The sequence below is a fragment of the Pongo abelii genome, chromosome 16, assembly GCF_028885655.2.
Source record: "Pongo abelii isolate AG06213 chromosome 16, NHGRI_mPonAbe1-v2.0_pri, whole genome shotgun sequence".
Classification (NCBI taxonomy): domain Eukaryota; kingdom Metazoa; phylum Chordata; class Mammalia; order Primates; family Hominidae; genus Pongo; species Pongo abelii.
Window position 1 is genome coordinate 51,504,406 of NC_072001.2, and position 22,558 is coordinate 51,526,963.

The 22,558-nt window shown below is 38.7% G+C and overlaps 1 protein-coding gene across 2 annotated transcripts in view; it reads right to left on the reverse strand.

The window, feature by feature from the left end:
* Window positions 1-22,558, reverse strand: part of FBN1 (fibrillin 1) — a 235,048-nt gene that overhangs the window by 165,953 nt on the left and 46,537 nt on the right. For both annotated transcript variants that reach the window (XM_063716643.1, XM_024232279.3), the window contains exon 6: window positions 19,611-19,706. In XM_063716643.1, the coding sequence (XP_063572713.1) occupies window positions 19,611-19,706 (96 nt within the window). The remainder of the gene's footprint in view (window positions 1-19,610; window positions 19,707-22,558) is intronic.

Genomic DNA, 22,558 nt, shown 5'->3' on the forward strand with positions numbered 1-22,558 from the left:
TCTGAAGTATTATGAAGTCTCAGTATTGTTGACTCTCAATGAATACAACAAAACACCTTGGAAAACCAATGATTTTGAAATGACTCTCCATTTAACTTACCTTCAAACTCCATCTGCTCCCATCATCTCCCTCCCTCCACAGTGAACCACCTGCTGTTTCCCTGACAACGTTGTCTTCTTCTTCCAGGTCGTATCCTTTCTTGCAAGTCATTTCATTTTTCATCAACTCTTACATATTCTCTTAGGCTCTACAAATCCTTAATTTTCCAATCCTTAATTCTCTAGAAAAAAATTGTCCTTGACCTCTCAGCCTGATTAAATGTTTTCTCCTCCTCTACTCTGATCTCCCTTTGTGCATGTCTAATATCATTATCACTCTGTACTGGACTCCTTCATTTACCCAAGGGTTGATCCCAACAGACCATAAGTTGGAGGGCAGGAACCTTCTTTTATTGGTCTTTGTGCCTTGGCACATCCAGTGCTTGCTGGAGGAATGAAGGGAAGGTGGGAGGGTGGGAGAGATAGATGCAGGGAAGAGAGGGACTAAAATGAATTTCTGGCTTAAAAATGACACCACTGATGCACTCGTTCATTCATTCATTCATTCAACAATTTTTATCAAGAGCCTACTAAATGTCACACATCACTCTAGTAGCTAAGGATACAACAAAGTGCAGGGGATGGTGGGAGCAGTGACAAACAAAATGTCTGCCCTCATGGAGTTTAATAATGTCATGGAAGAACTAGGTCAGACAGAAAATATACTATATGTTAGATGGAGGATGTATTGTGGAGAACTGTACAGCAGAGAAGGTAGATAAGGGATCTTGGAGGAGGGGTCTCTGTGAAAAATAAGCTACTGTGTTTCCCATTCAATGCCTCAGCACCAAATTTTATTATTTTTATTGCCCTCATATAAGGAATGCATGCTTTCCTGCATTAGCATCCCTTCCAATAGCAATTCTTTTAAGAACTCATAATTCTCAAGTCATTTTTTTAACCTCAGCCTTTTTTTCTGATGCCCAACATCAATTGGACTATAAATCTGTCATATACTACTACTCGTTTAGGTCTCTCCAAGTTATAACCCATGTGGTCCAGCCAAGATACAGAGATTCCCAAAAATGCTTTCATCACATCCCAGCTGGAATCTCTTAATTCATTATTTTCAGGTCTAGCCAGTACCTCCTGTGAGCACTTGCTGTACAGAAATAACTAGGTCACAATCGTGTTCTCAAGACTCTGAATCCCTAATTACAATTCCCCCATGATAAAGGCATCAGGGTACATATTTACATGAACCAAAGTTTTTCCTTTCTCAAGCCAAGTAACATTTTCTCTTGTATAATTTGAGTCAGAAACTCAGTTCTCAAAATTAAAAAGCATTTCAGGTTTATAAACCACTGATTAATTCCAAGGGGGGGCATTCAAACATCTACCACCACTCTTTCCCGGCCTACTTAAATCGCCCTTTTTTTCCTCTCATTTTATCCATTGTAATATGCTCCGGCATTTTCACAATAAGAATGCGATCAGGAAACAGACAGACTGGCCTCTTAAATAAACAAAGCCTGTTATTTCTTGAATTAAGTGGTTCAAAGAATGCTCATTGCCCCTCCTTCCCTAAAGTTTCTTTAGTCAATGGCTTGTGATTACTCAGCAGTGCCATTTCTACTTTTTGTTTCATGTGTTGGTGACGCTCCATAATGCGTGAATTAATGTAAGTTAGGAAGTGAGCCAGCTAATATGGCATGATCATCCTATTTGCAACGCCTTCCTACGAGGTCTCAGGTGCCATATGCCGCTAAGATTAGTATATTTGTAACATATGTCTTGTTGTAAAAGCAGTCTTCAGCTGGCACCACATGATTGATTTGTGCAGCCTAACAATTCAAAAAGAAATTAAGCTGTTACTATGTGCTTGTTACTAAAGTAATATTTATCTTTATACAAACCAACCATCGTTTACATGCAATCTACAAAAAAAAATTGAAGATTGGCATATGTATTTTTGGACAGAGAATAGGAGTAGGGAATTGAAAGTGATGCTACTGGTTCATGTATTTGAGAAGAAAATATATTTTAAAATCAAACCTTCTAAGGTTGGCAAGTAGTTCAAATTCATTATTAGTTCATTCATTAAAAGGGAGAAATTGGAAGGAAAAATCAAATCTGCATGGGAAGAAGCACAAAGTAGATACATCCACATGGCTGTTCCCAAGCCTGTCCACACGGATAATGACTGAATGTTAGGGATGATAGTTTTGCTGGTACTAATGTTATTTTTTCAGGCCGTGTGGCAACACTGTCAACTGGAGCCACTAGAAGTGTCTGTGGTTTGACGAATCCTTTGTTAATGTTCCACTCTTAGGTGTGTGCTCTCCAAAGCGCATCCTATAATTTATTTTTAAGTGAAAAATGTCAGCTGTAGAAATGCATCTCCAACTTGTTAAAGCTCGCAGACACTTTCAGTGACCATATACCAAAGTGGTAAGCACAGCTTTGAAAGGAGGGAAAGCAGGGCAAATGCAACATGAGGCACAGAGATTTCACCACGAGCACTGAATCTTGCTTGTATGTCATAATAAATATCTGGATGTAGCAATTAGAGCAGAGAATAAGAAGTTTTTCCTTGCATGCTTACAACAGATCATTTCTTGATCCCCCAAAAAATAAATTCTTAAAAATTCCATATCAACTGAATTTAGGAACAATTCTATCTATGAAGCAAAACAGTTATATAATTCCTGTTTGGCCTACTGCTGAATTTTAATAATGGCCATTATAGCCATTATTTTTCTTCTTATATTACAATTTCATCTACATACAGTTGAATATATGGCTCTACTACCATCTCAAAAAAGCAGGGAAGGAAGAAAGTTGACATTTTCATCTTTTAGAAAGTCTCAACTCCCCAGAAGCTACCTTTCTGAAACCTATGGACATCTGGAATAGCTCAGGTCTCTGAAGAATAATGAGGAGAACATTTCTGGAAATCTTTTGACTGAGACGTGGACTTCTTTCACTAATCTATAAATCTTATCTCAGTCCACATCACTCTGGAAAAGAACACTTTATGTCCCATCCCTTCACAAAGTCAAAAAGCTCCTAAGTTATAAATCAGGCTCTTCCAAGCTCGTATGTCCTAAGAAGAGCTCTTAATAATAAATCCCTCTTACATATTTAACCAAACTCATGCACACTTAGATTCAATTAATCTAAACTGTGGTATGTGGTAGGGTCCACAGCTTTTTAGCAACCCAATACGACTAAAAGAATTGTCACTAGTATTAACTTCCTGAAGCTAACAAAGGAGCCTATTAAATAAATAATGAAGAAACCAGAGTCAGTGGAGAGCTACAAAATATGTTTTGAAATTGAAGGGACAGAGTCAGACATTTCTGTTTCATTCTTTCTTTCTCTCTTACAGTTACTGAAGTTAAAAAAAGCTTGAAATTTCTACCCTTCTTGGTATTTCTCGATCCAACCTCTTAGTTTCATTTTCTTTTCCTACCTTGTCCAGTTTTTCCAATTGCTCCTGAGCCAACAGATCCTCATACCTACCCACACCGTGGTGCTATCAAAGAAGAACATACAGTCATCATGCATGCACTAGGACCATTCGTCCCTGACAGTCAGACAAGCTCATGTTTGTATTTCTTGGGGCAACTGAAAAACACCTTTTTAAAGTTTGCCATTTCCTAGCACTATGAAACATGTGATAGAGCCCCTGCCCTTTGGAGATCAAGCAATCGATCCATCAGTCTCTTTCTCCACGTCTCCTTAGAAACTCTACATTATATCCCTCTGACATTAGCTTTTTAGGCTTTCTGGGATGCTTCAGCCAAGTATTATCTTCTGCTCCAAGTGCACTCGATAACTGGCTTCTCCATATGACTTGGCAAGAAATGCTCAGTCTACGAATGGCAGATAACCCTACAGTCAAAAGACTGGGTTGTTCTGAACACCCACAGGAAGGCATGGGAAAAAAAGAAACATCTACTTTAGATCATTCCAGTGATGCTAGACTATGCCAAAAGCCACACACCCAAATTTGAATTTCTTCTGAAAGCCAAACTTCCTTGTGACCAAATGTTTCTCAGGGGGAAAAAAACTGATAGCACATTAATCCATGTCACTTCAGGCTACCCAGAGTGATCCATTTTAATTATTTTCATTCTTATCTCCCTATTTTCAGCCACAGATTAGCTGCAGTTACTATTCTATCCTACAGAGATAAACGAAAGCCATTTATAATTTCATAATCAAGTATAGCGAGCCAGAGGGTAGGAAACGATCCACCAAAACGGAGACTAGAACTGCATGCACTTGTATAGTGGGGCAGACAAGAGCCAAACACCAACTCTGACATGACTTGAATTTGCTGTCATTGAGTAACTGAGGCAGGGTGAGCTCAGAACATCATCACAGCAATGCACCAACAAATCATTCACTACACCATCAACCCATGTCCTATTGCTAAAAGTGATCAGCTGTATATATGCCAGATCCATTCTTTAATTCAACAAATATTATTGAGCATCTACTCTGTGTCAGACATTTTCTAGCCACTGTGATTAGACAGTCAAACGCCCTGTTCTCATGGGGCTCATGCTCTTAGAGAGATAATTCTAAATTTCTAGTAGTTTTTATATGACAGAAACTGCAAATCTCCTGATACATGCAGAAGAAAACAAAGAGGTCATAAAAGAAAACCAATTCTCAACTCTTCCTTGAATACACACTCCAATATGCAATATGCCTGGTCTACTTTCACAGAAATTCCAACAGAATGATGTCCCAGGCAGTGTGACACAGCAGCAGTTCATTCATTCACACATCCAGATTATCCATGCCTGTGTGTTCTCAGACTCCATCAGGACCAGATTGTCTTCTGATTCTATGCATAGCTCAATTTCAGCTAAGCCAAGTGTTTTCACCACATAATATCCATTTACAATTAAAGACAAGCTCTCCTTGACAAAATTAATTCTAAATATTGCCTAGTTCCCTCAAATTTGAAATTTTTAAAATTGACATAGTGTCTAAGAGACACAGAGAACAGAAATAGCAAAGTGTCAGCAGTCTGACTGAAAATCAAAAAGGTGTGCAAAATGAGAGGAAAGAACAAAGATAGAGCTAAAATTAAAAGATAGTTAATAATAACAAAAGGTAATGCTAGTGACCACAGTGAGCTCTAAAAGCAAGCAAATACGTGTTGGAGAATATAGATGCCCCATAGTCTGGGATGACTGAGAAGACATAAGTCTCATTCCTAGACACATGCCTTAGAATTCTGAGTCACAGAGGTTCCCCTTCAATCTCACTCTTTTCTATAAAATATGAAGGGTTGCCCCAAGGACTGACTGAGGTGGTATGTGTTCGTTAAGTGCTGCATAAATGGAAGGGATCACATAAATGTGGCATCTCTGAGGTATTAACATTTCACAGAATACACTTGCCTCTACCTGACACTGTTGTGTTCATGGTTTTAAAAAGTCGAGGGAAAAAACTATCGGCTAAAAAGTACAGATGGTAGATCAGTCATTCCTTTTTTGAATTACAGGAAATTCAAGAAATAAACTATGCCTGAAAACTACTCATTTGTTCATTTTTCCAGTCAACAAATACTTGCTGAGCTACCGCGTGTTAGGCATTAGATGTAAAATGTTGAACAGAACAGAAACAGTCTCTCCCATGTGGAGTATAAAATTACTAATAAACTAGCAAAGACCCATGTTTTATTCTTACACCATGCAGTGTGATTTCACCTATTGTGCATAGTAGGCCTCCAACAATATTTGCTGTTTAATTTTCAAGACCTTTTAGATGCAGTAAGAATTTATTCTTCTAAAGCCCACAAAACCACATGTGGTATTAGAAAAAAATGACATGACCAAACAGTGTGTTGCTAGGTGGTTGTTGTTATTGTTCACGTAAACCATTACAAATGTATCTAGTGACTGACGTGGTGGCCACGACTTGTCCAAACAGCAAATGATTTATTGAAGCCAGGATTGCATGACATCCAAAGGCGTTCCCCAGGGACAAGACTGCAGGCATCCATTCAAAAGTATGCATTATCTCAAAATGTTTGACGCCTAAACAAACCATTTTTGTGGTGTACTTGCATTTTTTTTGGATACTTGAGTTCCAGTTCATTAACGTTTCTGGGGGAAAGCTAGGGATCAGAGTCCCTGTGGGAGCACAAGGATTAGAGGAAAAGCAATATAAGCAGCAAAAGACTCAAGATCCCTCTGACTTTGAAGGGCACTGGAAACCTATAAGAAGAGCTCTCTCAACTTAACAAAGTCGGTATTCCAGAGGCTCCTTTGGGAAGAGTCTCATGGTCAGCTGGAGCCATCAGACTTCTAATGTGTTATAGAAAAATGTACAGAGCTCCTATTCCCAGTGTGGGAGTCACAGCACCACTGCACACCTCTCAATGTGCGGCCAGCCTTTCTACACATGCCCTTCTAACCACTGCTTCCATCTCCCCACCAGAATGCGACTCCAGAAGGTGGGATGCATGTGTTCCATTCATTATTATACATCTCCAGTCATTAGCATAGTGCCTGAGAAATACTCATGCATGATAGATAAACTCACACCTCTGCTCTTTGTCTTAGAACAATTTCTTTTCAGCTTAACATCACACCTTTTTATGGACAGATTTAACAAAACTGAACACTAACGAGGGCAGCTTGAAATTTGTGGGTTTAAAATAACCAAATGTTTTGATTTTTCTAACTTTAGTCCTCTGGGACTAACACTTTTAGTCCTTTGCAACGAAAGAAGAATGGCACATGGTTCCATGAGTAAAAGCATCCCCCACTCCCATCCAACCTGACCAGGCCATATTTGTAGACTTCAGGTCTTACAGCCACCTGGAAACTGAATATATACTTTACAGAGGTGTTCAGTTTATTTTACTGATGGGTAAGTGTCTATTACCTCTCATTGATTTTAGAATGCCACATTTCTAATAGCTAAGTACCTCTTATATTTCGTTATTGGCCTTTTCTGAATAGACAAGTTCATTTTCCCTTCTGTACCTGCATATATGTCAGTAAAAGTAAGCAAATCTTTCAGGAACTTTTGGTTAGTTATTGGGAGAACAAATGCTTCCCAGCCACAGTTACCATTACATTTTATGGAAATAGTTTCCCCTTACCCCTTCATTTTCTCTTTCTTTATTACTATTTGCACTATTGCAGTTTTAGCCTTCATTACAATTGCAACAGTTGAATGTGTACTAAAGAAAAGCACATCACTGATGTGCTTCTGTCTTGATGTTGACCTTTCTATATCCAGCTCAAGAATGTTGGGTTTCATCTGAATAGGGGATCCAAAAAATACGCTGTTCAAGTAAAATAACAAAACTTCTAAGTGGAAAAAATGGTCAAAATGAGGCCTTTAAGTTTAGGTGTAATTTCAGTGATACGTGAACATTTCATGACACTGTTAATGAAATGATACTTGTCAACCAAGATTACCCTCACTTTCATGTGAATTTAAAATAGCTAACATTTCTTATACATGTATTATGTGCCAGATCCTGTGCTAAGTACTTTGTGGATTATCTCACTTAATCTTCCTAACAATCTTACTAGATAAATACTATCATTACCCTCATTGTATAGATTAGGAAACTGTGCCTGAGAGACATGCAGTAACTTGCTCAAGGCCACCAACCCAGCAAGTAGCAAGATTTATCCTCAGTGTGAGTTCGTGATCAGTTTTCTAGGAATGGCTAGGCAATTAGAAAAACACAACTCCTCCTAATTAGACATTTTAAATGAAAACATTAAAATGATTGTCATGTGATACTGACAAGTCGGAATGAAGACTCCTTTGAGATATGATTTAGTTCTGAAAATAATTTCACTATCATTTTGTCTCATTCATAAAAAGTAAAGAATAACAACCCCAGGAGTCATGAGAACAGGAAAGTCCTGGGTACACTCCCAGTTGGCTCCGTCAAGGGATGGGATGCCTTCTAGGCACTGCCTTTTGTTTAGTTTTGTGATAGCTTGTTCTGCTTGGCAATGTGGAGAACACTGTAGAAAGAAATGAGGCCTAAATAAGGTCTGAAAAGAAATAGCCCAATCCCACTCCAAATTATGCTGTCTGAAAAAAAAATAAATAAAGAATTTTCTATGGTGTTTTAGGGTTGTTTTCCTCCAAGGACAATCTGAATTCTATTACATACTACTTTCCAAAGCCAGTTTTATATCATTAAGATACTGTGGATGCTTCTGCTTTTATCTTCTCCATAGTAGAACAAGAAAGTTCCAAAATTTTCTCCAGCTTTCAAGTGAAGTTTTCAAATGATTATATAAAGAATGAGTCAAAATTTACTTCCGGCTTCGCTTTGGCCTTTTAACGTTCATGAGTCTTAGTTTAAAGAATATATCATTGGAATCCCAAACAGAATATGATCATTTCCATTGGGACTTCAGGAAACAAATGGTTCATGAAGAGCTAATGTATGTTTATAAAAACATTTTCAATTTGGATAAAAGTTGCCTCCATCCTGTAAGGCTTCTCTTTCAGCCTGGTTCAGTGCCTACAATGGTAACGGTCAATAACGCCTCCTAGGAGAGGGCAGGCAAGAGAATAACGGCTCTCTAAGGACACAGATAGAAATGGGTCTATCTTATAAACTGAACCATTAGAACATTCTTTATTTCCTGAGAAAACAAATATCCCAATCTATTGTTTACTTATAAAGCTCTTCTGAAACAGTTCAGAGACAAAAGATTATCACTGAGGGAATATGGTAGGAAAGTTGGAGAACTTTCTTTCATGCGTTCACTTCCTACAATATTTCAGTTATAAATAACTACACTCATATTTCCATATAACATACACACAGATTTATAAATATTGTTGTCCTGAATGTCTTTCCTTAGAATGTTGGATTAAACAGATGTATTTAACATTTAAACACTCCCTCTCATCGACTTCAAGAGCCCACAGTTAAATTATGTAAATCAACAAATATTTAATAGATACCTACTCTCTTCACAGCTCTAAGCTTGGTAGTGAAATAGGAAGAAGTATCAGATCTAATTTCTAGTCTTTGGCCTATGGGGAGTACCATAGTCTGACTGAGAGACTATACATAAACCTCTATTTTAGTAGTCCCAAAAGCAGATTAGCCAATTGTGTAATTCCCAGATGATGGGACTGATAAACCAAATTGACTTTTTAAAGAAAATACTGAAATAATACCTATATAATTATTTCATATTTTAAAATTAATAGATGATTTATGTTTCACTTAGTAAAGAAAATATTTTTAAGGAAACTTAAATATTGCAATTTGCTGATAAGGCTTCCTGAAGCCATGAAACAAAATTCTAGATGGTTTTATGCTGATAGAAGTATTTCAACACAAAAATCAATAAATGTACATGGAAAAAAAGTTTTTTGACAAGGTGAATATGCTCATTCTTTACCTCTTAGTAAATATTTAAAAATCATGAGTACATATCCCCAAAGACAAGCACTGGGTCACTTAATCAGTTTAAAATGTAATAAAATGCAAGAAAAACAAGAATTCATTGGAGGAATAAAAATGCTAAAATGTCTGATGTAATCCTTAAAGTGAATGGCAAAAACCAAAAACTTAATAGATTCACTGAGCAACTGAAATGTGGGCGGGGTCCAGGAGGCCAGAGGTGGCCATGTCAGCAAAGTTGCATAGAAACTGACAGGGCTGGTTGGGGTGGGGGTTTGGGGGCTGGCTTCCTATACTCAGGAAATGATTGGGGAGAGAATGAGACTTAAACTTAACCTTGAAAGAAAAGGATCTAACCAGTATAGAAAAGGGAGCTCTAGCTCTAAGAATATCTCATACTCCTAGTTCTAGAAGTAGTACCCCCAGTGGCTGATAAGAACCAGAACCAGGATGGCATGCATACTGACCACATCAAGCCATTAAAAACTAGGAAGTTATCGGTATTTAATGGGATAGTCCAGCTTTCCTATATGATTCTTTAAAGTATTTGAGAACCAAACCCCAAAGAATGAGTGTCTCATGCTGTGTTTAAATTTATGGTCAAATGAATCCTCTTAGGAACCCAAAAGGTGAATGATTAAATAATGAAGATCTTCCTCCAAAAACCTCTAGACATTTAGGCAAATATTTATCTTTAAAATGTGGATAATATATGGCTTCAAAACATCTATCTAGAATATGAAAATGTTGTCATGCAGATGTCAAATGACTTTCAAAATGACTGTCAAAATAATAAGAATCCAGATCTCCAAGATGAAGACATTAAAGGTGTTAAGGGAAAATAAATTGGAAAGAAGAAATTATAAAATTCATGGGCTTGGAGATGTGAGTTAAACTAAGTAAAAACAGTTTCCTTCCTGCAGGACTCCCAAGAGCTAACATACCCAGTGCCTCCCCAAGAAGAAGACATGGGATGGAGTTTCCAAAAATGATATTATATCCATGGCAACTTTATTTCATGGAACCCCTCACAGGACTGATGTTCTATAAAAAGTACTTTGGCACATCGTCGGGACCATGAAGCCCCATGTATTTGTCCAACATATGTTCATAAACCAAAAACAGCATAGACTCTCTAGAGACCATAACTACTGGGAACATAAACATTAAGTGTTCTGAAGTACTCTCAGTTGGGCATATAAAATTGGTAAGGATTTCCTGAATGCCGTCTATAAGAAAGTGAAAACAGTTTCAGAAATAGACCAGTCTTCCCACTAATTTATACATACAAAGGGGCATTTTTTAATCCCAATATCCTGCTTCAGACAGAAATTGTACAGAAGCACAGTTCAATAGAATGGAAGGGCATCACAGAGAGGCTTGCAATAGACCCTCCCTTCTTTGGAGTTATGTGAGTTGACGTTGTGCCTTTGCCTCTTCTCCCATAGAAGGGCTCCAGTACCATGAAAGCTGACACAGCAGGGTCCTCCCTTTTCCCCAGGTCAATATGAGCCTCTAAATCTGTACTAACTCTTCCCTTTACCTGTAGTACTTTCCTTTATCTCCTCTGCCTAGCTAAATCCTGGCCCTGCTTGGTTACTTAACTATTTCCAACATAGTATGCATGTCTCTCTTTCCAAAAATTATTTTAAGTCCCTCATGACAAGAGCCATACACTCCTCTCATGATTATATCATCATGCATAGCTTAGTGTCAAGGCTTTATTAAATATATGCTGTAGTTGTTATATCTAATTGACATGACTGCAAGAGATTGAGCTTTATCACTTATATTTGATCAAACTTCTACTAAGACAGAGAACCTGAGAAATTAGGCTCAGCTCTGAGGCCCCAGTTCTTTTTTTTAATGGTTTACTTTTCAAATATCAATGCAGCCTCTCTTTGATTTCCTAAGATGCTGCTTTCTGAAGAGTTGGAGCAGCAGCAGAAGGAAGGAAAAGAAAAAAAACTGGAAATCTAGTAGATACTTTGGGTAAAGTTTGGATATGTATTACTGGAAGTTCCAGAGTTGTGCTGTCCTAGATGATAGCCACATGTGGATATTAGCTGGTCCAAACTGAGATGTGGTATAATATATGCATTGGATTTCAATGACTTAGAATGGAAAAGAGAATACAATATATCTCATAGATAATTTTTAATACTGAGTATCTACTGACATAAAACTTTCAGATATATTGAGTTAAATAAAATATATTATTAAAATTAATTTCACCTGTTTCCTTTTACTTTTTCATGTGGCTACAAGAAAAGTTAAAATTATATATGTGGCTCACATTATATTTCTATTGTTCAGTACTGTTCTACTGTTTGAACATCCAAGATCGAAAAGTGGTTCAAATATTAAATGTGGGGCTAACGACTTATAAAAATTAGTTTTATCTTTTTAATAAGTTCATAAGAGCTAAAAAATGAAGTTAAAAAAACTGTTTTTGAAGATGAAACCATGACACTAAATTTAACAGTTGTATTAAATGATTAGCTTTGATAACACAAGAGAATGTTAGAATCAAAATTTCAATTGAAGCACCAAGGGAACAGATGCCACCTTCTAAGTCAAGTGTGATATTTTGATGCATAATTTGCAAAGTGGGTGATGATGACCTCTTAAGCCTTTATGCATATCAGGAGTATTCAAATATGTCCAAAGTAGCAAGTGATGGGAAGCGGGTTACTCTGGAGAGAGCTGGGCTATTACTAGCCCTTCCTGGGAAACTGGTGGAGGGCCACATTATGATGCCAAGTCATGAGAGAGGCTTCAGGGAGACTCCTCAGATTGCATGATACCTATCCCCAGAAGTCTGGAGGACACTGTGGACTAGGGACTGTCAAATGCCTGGAAACTGTCTGGCCAGATGCTTGGACAATGGTTCCAATGAGCATTTGCTAATGTGTCAATAGTTTGCACTCCAGCAATTTATCGTGGCAGAAAAAAATGCATGAATGTTTTCTGCCAACAAGCTAGGGGCCACCAAAAAGAAAGCTGATGTGGACTGAGCCTAGCTCCTTTCCCAGATGGTTCCTTGGAGCAGCAAATAGAACTCGAGAAGCTGGAGGTACCACTGGATGCCCAGCAATTGAGGAAGGAAATGTCAGCAACAGTCAGAGCACAGATGCCTCTGCCCCCATTAAGGGACCTGCAGGGGAGAAAGTCTAAAACAGACCAGATGATTTCATCTACCAGCAGGAGAAGAAGTAGCCTACAAAGTGGGCCGAGAGGGACAGTGAGTGGGAGACAAAAATCAAGCTTCTTTCTGGTTGCATCCCATCCCCGCTGCTTGTTCATACCACGTATGTGCAGAGACAGAGCAGCATGTGTTCCCTCAGTGTATACAGTCACCCAGCCACAAAAAAACAAGTGTGTGTGTCAATAGATGCAATTCCTGGAACTATTCTAGGAAAATCTAGTTTATTCAATGATCCACCAGCTGCCACAAATGTTGCAATACCACTGTAGACGCACAGTAACATTTAGGGCATTCTGCCCCTGCTATCTACACATTGTCACTTTCTTTCTTTTTTTTTTTTTTTTTTTGAGACGGCATCTCGCTCTGTCGCCCAGGTTGGAGTGCAGTGGCGCCATCTCGGCTCACTGCAAGCTCCACCTCCCGGGTTCACGCCATTCTCCCACCTCAGCCTCCCGAGTAACTGGGACTACAGGCGCCCGCCACCACACCCGGCTAATTTTGTTTTTCTATTTGTAGTAGAGACAGGGTTTCACAGTAGAGCCAGGATGGTCTCAATCTCCTGACCTCGTGATCCGCCTGCCGCAGCCTCCCAAAGTGCTGGGATTACAGGCGTGAGCCACCGCGCCCAGCCACATTGTTACTTTCCATTGAAACTAAATACCAAAAGAGAGGTTCATAGAGGCCTTCAGTATAGTTTAGTAATGACAGTTTATTGTTTTTTGCTTTTGGAAAGAAGAAAATATACATAGTTCACAGAGCTCTGTCTTCCAAAGGCACATGGAGAATGGGAGTTAGTCTGTGGCATTACCCTGGGAACTTTAGTGATAGCCACCTACAATTTAAAATTATGTAAAATTCGTGTCAGAAATGCAGCTGTGTAAAACTTACTTCCACATAGAGAAAAAAAATGAATCTATATTTTATTAATACCTTCCTGAAAAACACCAGGGGAAAAAAAGCACAGGAAAATCAGCTCCTGATTCCATAAAGCTCTCTAAACAGGTCTTGAGATAAGGTAATGTTTTTACTTTCTTTTTCGAAGCAAGTGTTTCCAAAATGGACTATCTGATTATTATATATTTGGATAATTACATGTTAGTCCTTTCCATTCATTAGACACAGTATAGATGCTGCCTTTTTGGATTTATATAATATGTGTTTATCAATTGCTTAATGCAGTATTTTTGAAAGTCATTCAATAAAATCATTAGAAAGATATCTGTGCAAAATCATTTTTATATCATCAGAGAAACAAGGTGTGAGGATAAGTTTCTCAAATGTCAACTGCACATATAAGAAGGAAGTGGAATTACAATCAACCTAGCTGTTGTTTGTTCTGTTCTGTTTCATTATTGTGCAAACAAATAGAAAAACCTTTTCAGCTTCATTAAGACTGTAATTTCCTAGGAAGCAAGTACATGCATGAAGAGCTAGTTCACTTTCAACTGTTCTGCTTCTCTAATGAACTAAGGATTATTTCCATCCTCTCATTTTTATTCTACTCCACTTTGGCCCCAATTGTTCCTTTTCCTTAAGGCTATCAGTTCAACAATGCTTTCCCCTATACTTTATCTAATGATAGCCAGCCTAACAGCCAACAGCCTTTCTTAAGTTGGCAGCAATCCAAGTATTGTCTTCACAGTTTAGACTTGGGTAGGAATTTAACACAGAACAAATGCAACAGGATTTAGAAGCGTCCATGTGCATGCTAATATTCTGAGGATACATGATGAGGAGCTTCAGATGGAGAAATGAGAGAAAACTTCTTGCTATTTGCATTTACGCTTCCAAAAGGCTTCATCCTCTGGCTCACATAAAGTTTGACATTAAAACATTAAACCAATTCCATGTGCTTTATGAACCACATGAGAAAATTATTTTTACTATTTTTTAAATCTAAGTCTGCTTTTGATCCCAAACAGCTAAAATGTGTGATTACCCACCGTAGTCACTAGAATTAACAGTAAATTATTGTAGGCTGTTTCTGAAAACTCAAATGCCTCCTCAAAAGGGAAAAAAAAAATCACACACTGATTTGAATGTATTGCTGATTCTGTAAAGGCACCTCCAAAAAAGGGTTCCAAACACATTTTGAGCAGTTGTAATATTACAAGAAAACTATATAACTTTCCATGATAACTGCACTAAATGACAATATTCATTCCATATGTCTACTTCCAGGCATGTTAGTTCAGTCCTTTGGAGCACATTTATATGTCCTGTAAACACACAGGAATCTCTCTCTTTCCAAGAGCAGATTCGTACATTGAAATAAATCAAATAGAGGAATATTCCAAAACCCTACATTTGAAACATCCAAGAATACGCAAGAATCCTTTCTTTTGCCTTTTCATCTTGACTTCCATTCTAAAATTCATAGTTCTAGGTTTCTTCTTACCATTCCTCAGAAAAGTCTTTAGAGTTATGAGTGGCCCCTTTCCAGTGAGGTCTTTAGAGTTGCAAGTGGCCCCTTTCCAGTGAAGTCCAAGTACTACACAGTGGTTATGTGCACAGGCTTAGGAGCCAGAATGTCTAGGTTCAGGCCTTTATTTTACCACTTATAAGCTGTCCCTTCTTGGACAAGGCACTTGATCTCTCTTTGCCTCTGCTTATTCCTCCATAAAATGGGACTTACTACAGGATTTTTCTCATAATGTTATTGCAAATCATCAAAGTGAAGTGCTTAGCACACTGCCTGGCACACTGCAAGTACTCAGTACATGTCAGCTGTTCTTACGTCCAATGGCCGCTTTATGATTCTCATTCTCAGACCTTCGATGAGTCTAACAATTGCCAAGTTATTTCTTGAACTCTTTTTTGTTTGTTTGGCGCAATGCTCTCCTGGTTCTCTTGCTGTGTCTCTTTGTTTCTCTTCTTCCCTAAGCCCCATCATCACACCCCACCCCCATCTCCAAGTTCAGGTCTGTCTCCATCACTCTTCTCTCTTTTGTCATGACCCTGAAAAGTCTCATCCACTCATATGATTCACTGTGTTTAATACAAAGGCATTTAACAAGATTTTAAATGTGCATTCTGAGGCAAGATGGCAAGAGAAAGTGATTCCACACAGTTTTTTTGTTAGCAGTAACTATGGCAATATACGACTAGCTTGTATTGTCATTGCCAAAACAGGCACTGACCTCACTTCAATAATCTGATAACAAATGCTAACATACTGTACCACTGAGCTAAGACAGTGATTAAGTTCTACTAGTTGCTCAAGGCCCATGCAGAGAGAAGGCAAAGGGTCGGAGTAGGAGGCAACAAGAAAACCACAAATGTGAACTTACTAAAAAAAAGTGACAGGAAGAAAAATTAAAGAAACTTGTGGTTAAAAAAAATAAAGAGACACAATCTTTGACAGAGAAAGCAGCAGGAGGTGGCAAACTTGAATGCTCACAAGGGCTAATACCTAAGCTAAATGAATGAACTTGAGCAAGATGTGACAATAGGCAGTGGTGGGGACTATGACAAACTAGAAGATGTATTTAAAGGTATTCCTATTCAGCTTTTAAAAAGTAGACACCACAGGCCAAATAAGCCACAGGTCTCTATTTTTCATCCTCTGGGTGTAGAGAAACAATGGTAATGGCAATGGTAAAATATATCATTGCTACCTGCCCACTGGGGATGAGGCTGGCCAGCCAAGAATTTTTTTAAACAAACTTATCTTAATGGCAAAAGGCTGCAAGTAAGACAAATTGCTTTATAATCTTATTACACTGCTACATGACTGTTATGATTCATAATTCAAGCATGAGATCTGCTGCTTCTCTCCATCACAAAACCAAAATACTATGTTCATGGATGATTAAGATTGACTTATTGGCTTAATGTGATACAAATCCTGCCAGTATGACCCCCAAAGGTGTATTTCACACTCATAGTGGGTCTCTGAGGTAGTTATTAATGTATAAAAGTTCCAAGATCTCCCAGGGACATAGATCTTTATCCTGAGAAGTACTTGTAACTGACATTCTAAATGTTCCCTTACATGTGTAGTACATCATGATAAGAGGTTTTTGCTTTTGTTTTTATTGTTACTTAGTTTTGATTAAAACATTCCTCCCTTTCGCATCCCTGTTAACTGAAAAATGACAGTCTCGTGGACCTGAAAGATCATTCTTCTGAAAGATGGGACCAAATTAAATTAGGTATCAACATTGTGATCGCTCTGTTTAGCATGAAACCAATGAAACCAATATCCAGGACTGTTGGCAAACAGCAATTATTTCCAGGAGATACTTGTTCATATCCGATCATTATATCTCCAGATTTTCTGATGCTATTAAATGAATCCAATTCATCATCTATGGGTCGTGTACTGTGCATCACACAGTAAGGCTAGAATTAAGAAGATGATGAAACTGTAGTTGCTCCTGAAAACTCATGCTCTAGTGAGGGAGATTGGAAACTTGCTGTTTTGATGCAATGTGGTAAATGCTATAAAAAGAGATGTGGAGAGAATACTAAGGGAAAATGTAGATGAAGGGAGAAAGGAAAGTAGTAAAGACCTCCCGGATGTGCACTTTAAAAAATAAAACATCACATCCCAGTTAAAACAGAATACAACCAATCTAGGTACTTATCCAGTAATAAGCACCACAATAAGTATACCAACCCACCATCGGAAGTCACCCTGAATACTTCCCCACACTTCAGGATGGATCTGTCCTGACTCGGTGCCAGATTTTTATTCATCACTCTTGAAACCACAAACATACATCTAAGTAAGAGGATCTACTGCCTCTAATTCTTCAAAGAGGTAAGCAGATGACTTTCATAAGAGCAGCAAACAGTGAAGACTCTACAAATGGAAATAGAATTCTGGAATCAAAAAGACTCCCCTCTCCCATGTGGTGTGGGAAATGACACCCATGTTTTCCTTCTCCCATTGAAGGTCTGAGACTGTACCCATGGGTAAAACAGGCAGTGGGTAGATGGCACTACCCTTCTACTACTAATGGGCAAGCCTGCCTTCTGCTCTCCAGTCTCCACTACCACAAATGCCTGAAAATCTGCCACTTGGGGATGAATTTGATTTTGAAAATCACCACTGGGAAAATTCTATGGCGCCAACAGATATTTACACCTTAATGCAGATTTCAGGATAGCCCTTTTTCCTGAAGGGGAGCAGTTGAAGACACCCCCAAACTTGGAGAAACCTCTGAGTAACATGCCAGTTTTGTTTAGTAGCTTAGTAATTTAACCCATTCAGGGCATTTCTTAATCTTGGACAAAGATCAAATCTTTGAAGAAATCACTGTGGAATGGTTCAATATCAGGCCCTTTATTTTAGACTGTGTTATCATCAATATCAACTATGAGCATCAATAGTCTTTGCAGCAAACCTTTAACCACTTTGTTAAAATGCTTACAGTTAAAATGTTACAGGTAAAATGCCCTGTAACTTCATCTTATTAGTGATTTTTCTAAAACAAATTAAGCCCAGTATTATCATCTGAGAAATTATTTTCACACACCACTCCTCAAGCTACACATTAACAATTTTAATCTCCTACAACTTCCCTGATTACGTAATAGGGCCACAGAATGATACTGCCTAGTAGAAATAGTTTTTAGTACTCTGGACCATTATAATTATTAGCGAATAAAAACACATCTGTGCAAGTTGTAAAGACAAGCAGTTTAAGGAGGGACTCCTAAAGGATATCAACATGCAATGTAAAGGTCTATTATGCATCACCCATCAATACCATGCAGTGGTCCCATTAATAGAGATACAATGTAATTTACCTAGTAATCAAAGTAATCGACCTGGAATTTCTTGCTCAAATAGGTATTACTGCATTATTAGCAAACAACTGAATTTAGATAAATTATAAACATAGACATAAAATAAACAATTTCTCACAAACCACTCTCTGCTCTTTGTTTTCCTCTATTACATGTTTTAAATGACATATTCAATCAACACCTGCTACTGAATCTTTACTTTCCATCTTAGAATAAGATGTCTACACAACTTTGGCTAAAAGTGATTATTGCAGTTTAAAATTTCATGCAAATTTTCAATTACAGTTTTGTGTAACATAAAACTTCTAAACTTTCATTATATAACTAGGGATGATGAGAAAAAAATCTATAAATGTAGAGACAAGATTATTAATAAGACCAAAGTTCAGGGAAAAAAAACTTAAGAATATTGCATATCCACATATATCTCAATATCATACTTGTATTTTTAGGTAGGCAAATCAGGTAGAATGTTCTTTTAATTAAGAGCAGCAATAAACATTAGACTTGAAGAGACAAAACACATATTCAAATTAAAGGTTTCATATGTATGTGGCCTTGGGGACATCCCTGGACCTCTTTGTGCCTTCATCTTCTCACATGCAAAATTAAGGATAATTCTACACACTCTAGCAGGCTGCAATGAGTACTGAATAAACCATCTACACAAAGCAGCTTCTCAGCAGACACTCAATATATCTATGGTGAGTGTTGAATGCTGAGCTTGTACACCTCTACAGCCCCCAACGGGTCCAACAGATCTTTAGGTGTGCTTTTCATACTGAACTTCTCCCTTTCCATACATATGTTTTGTTCGAGACCACTTCTCTAATTCACTGGCATAAAAAAGAGCTTAATTCTTACCCTTACAGAAGAAAGTTCTCCCCTTTTTTATCCTGATGCCAACTGGTAATTATGTATACGCTCATAACTGAGTACCATCAAATTAGCAAATAACTGAATTTAGGTAAACTTGGACTGACAAACATTGCTGAATATCATGTGTAGATTCAGGGCCACTGTCTTATCATCCTAGGGACCTTCCCAATGACAACTGAGAAATCCCCTCAAAGCTCATCAACATTCAGGAAGTAGCCATGCAGACCCAATGTCTGTGCAAATTAGTAACAGCTTTAGGTACCAGCATGTCTTTATGCAAATGATTTTAAAAACCATTACCTCTTTCACACTGGGGTCCAGTAAATCCGTAAGTGCATGCACATCGATTTGGAGCCACACATCTTCCTCCATTGAGACAGCCACTTTCACAAACAGCTGTAAAATAAGGAGAGAGCTGAGACGCTTTACCTGAAAATAAATGCTAATGAAGTAACACTTGTGGTCCCCTGGAAGGACAACAATAAAATGTCTAAAGTCACCCTGGTGTTTGTTTTGAACGGTCACTCTACTGTTACAGATACTCAGATATTCCTCAGTCAACTCTTAGGTAAAGCTGCCGGGAATAGATGAGTTTGTATCTATGTTAATGCTGATGGTCTCATTCCATGAAGCATCTGAGCAATGCTTTCAGTTCAACCTCGATAACAGTGGTTTCTAAGAGATGTCACTGGATGGGAACTGTGTGTTAGCAAAGACTCTTTTGCTTATGATTTACGTTTAATTGCAACAGGGCTCCCATGAGGGGAAATATCAGCCCCTCTGATGTCACCCTTACAGAAATGCAGCATGTTCAATTGCACAACTGCAAACAACAAAATACTACTAATGATCTTCAGTAATTTAAGTACCATAATGAAAATCCAATTGAGAGTTATGACAGAACTTACGGAAACTATTGGTGCAGTAAATCTAGAGATGCTTCAGGGCAGGATATTTTGCTTGTTAGAAAAGACATTAAAATAAGAATTGAAAGTTCATGTGCTGAACAACTCCTCTTTGTACAAGTTCCTGTAACTCGTGCATGCATAGGCTCTTTCTAGGCATCTTCATCATGCGTGGCAGGCTCTTCTCTGCCAAATATGTCAGTTCCACCCACTCTTCAAAGCCCAGCTGAAATCCTACTGCTCCATGAGGCTCCCCCAAAACCTCCATTCAAATTCCTTGCTCCTTATATATTTTCTATACATTTTTCCACACATTACCCTGTAGCAGCCATGAAGTTGAGCCACTCATACTTCCCCTCAAGAGAATCTCCTGCAAGTTTAGCTGGCAGACCACTTCCAGCTGCTGTACCTTCAGATCTGCTGCAGTGGTTATGTCAAGGGCAGGCTCACAGCCAATGACTGAACACAGCATTAGGATACTAAAGCCTGGCCATTTCCACCCATCATGGAACTCTTTGATGGGCACTTTTTGCCCTGGGTTCTCCATCAGCCTGGCTAAGGCTTTTTGGAGCTACACTATAGGCTGAAGTTCCTTCTATGCAATTGTCCTTCCTTCCCTCCCTCCTTGCACAGGATCAGACAGGCATCATGGTCTGAAGACCATTCCCTCCTACTTCTGCTTCCTCTTTCCTTTATTCTTCATGGGCCTTTTCCCCAATAAACTCTCTTTTATGTCAAATTCTGTCTTGATATTTTCTTGGCATAAGAGGACCTGAACTGACACAACCCTTTTTAACCAAAAATTATGGCAGGAGGACATTACTCGTCATATAACCAGAGAGGTTTATGTAAATTAATTGTCTTCTTTGCCTCTTGATTTATAGCCAGGGAGAATGAAGAGCTTCTAAACAGAAAAGAAATTTTGAGCTTGCCTAAGCCAACCCTCCCAGATTACAGATGAGGAAGCTGAAGGTTAGGAAAAGTTTTCTAATTCTGCCAGTGTTAATTAAGCACTTGTGTGTTGGGCATTGGGCTAAACTCCCTCATGGAGCACCAAGGGGAGCAGGAGAGATGCCCAGCAGCCCCTCCTGATTCTCCTGGAATGCCTCGGGATCCAGCCCCTCTCGCCATCTCCACAGCCACAGCCTTAGTTAGGACTTGTCTTCCTGCTCCTGTTTTGTCCTCCTCCAGTTGTGCTTCCACACTGTGATCTTCCTCACTGTAAACCTTCATAAGTGACGGGTAATAAGGTTGGTATTTCACAAGAGTAAACACACAGGCTATGGAGTCAGACTGCTTGGGTTCCAACGCCAACTCTGCCAATTACCATCTATACACCCTTAGAGGAACTACTGAGGTCCCTGTGTTCCAGTTCCCTCATCTGCCAGAAGGTAACATCTGTGGCCTCTAACACAAAGGGTTGTTGTCATATTAAATGAGTTAACACACATAGAGTTCTAAAATGTGCCTAGCACACAGTAAGCACAGAGTAACTCAAAAGACGTATGTTATTGATGTTATTAGTGTTGTTTATTGTTGTGGTCTCACTCCTGTTTCCTGGCCCTACTTTGGAAGAAAACACAGTATAAATATATATAAAGGCATCAAAACCTGGCCCAGGACATCCTATCTGACGTTACTTCCTTTCCCCTCACTCTCCTCTGCATTTAAGCTCTAGCAACACCAAAGCACTTGCTATGTCCCACATCCCTTGCTGTGTCTTGTGCTGGTGCTTTGGTCATGCTCTACCATCTACCCAAAAGGTCCATTCCCCATCACCTGACAGGTAAACTCCTACCCATCCCTCAAGACTCAGCCCAAGGATCACCAACACTGGGGAGCCTGCCTCTCCTCTCTCCAGGCTGGCCTACACAAAACTCAACCAATATTCTTCTCCCACTGCAGTGTGTGGATGGTGATACAGTTTGGCTGTGCCACCACCCAAATCTCATCCTGAATTCTCATATGTTGTGGGAGGTGGGAAGTAATTGAATCATGGGAGCAGGTCTCTTTCCCATGCTGTTCCCATAACAGTAAGTCTCACAAGATCTGATGGTTATCATAAGGGGGAGTTTTCCTGCACAAACTCTTTCTGCCAGCTGCCATCCATGTAAGACTTGACTTGTTGCTCCCTGCCTTCCACCATGATTATGAAGCCTCCCCAGCCATGTGGAACTGTAAGTCCAATAAACCTCTTTCTTTTATAAATTGCCCAGTCTTGGGTATGTCTTTACCAGCAGCATGAAAACAGACTAACATAGATGGTCACTAGGGCATTCTCTACATTTTTGTTTATTTATAATAACATTATTAATCCTAATACATATATACACAAAAGCAAAA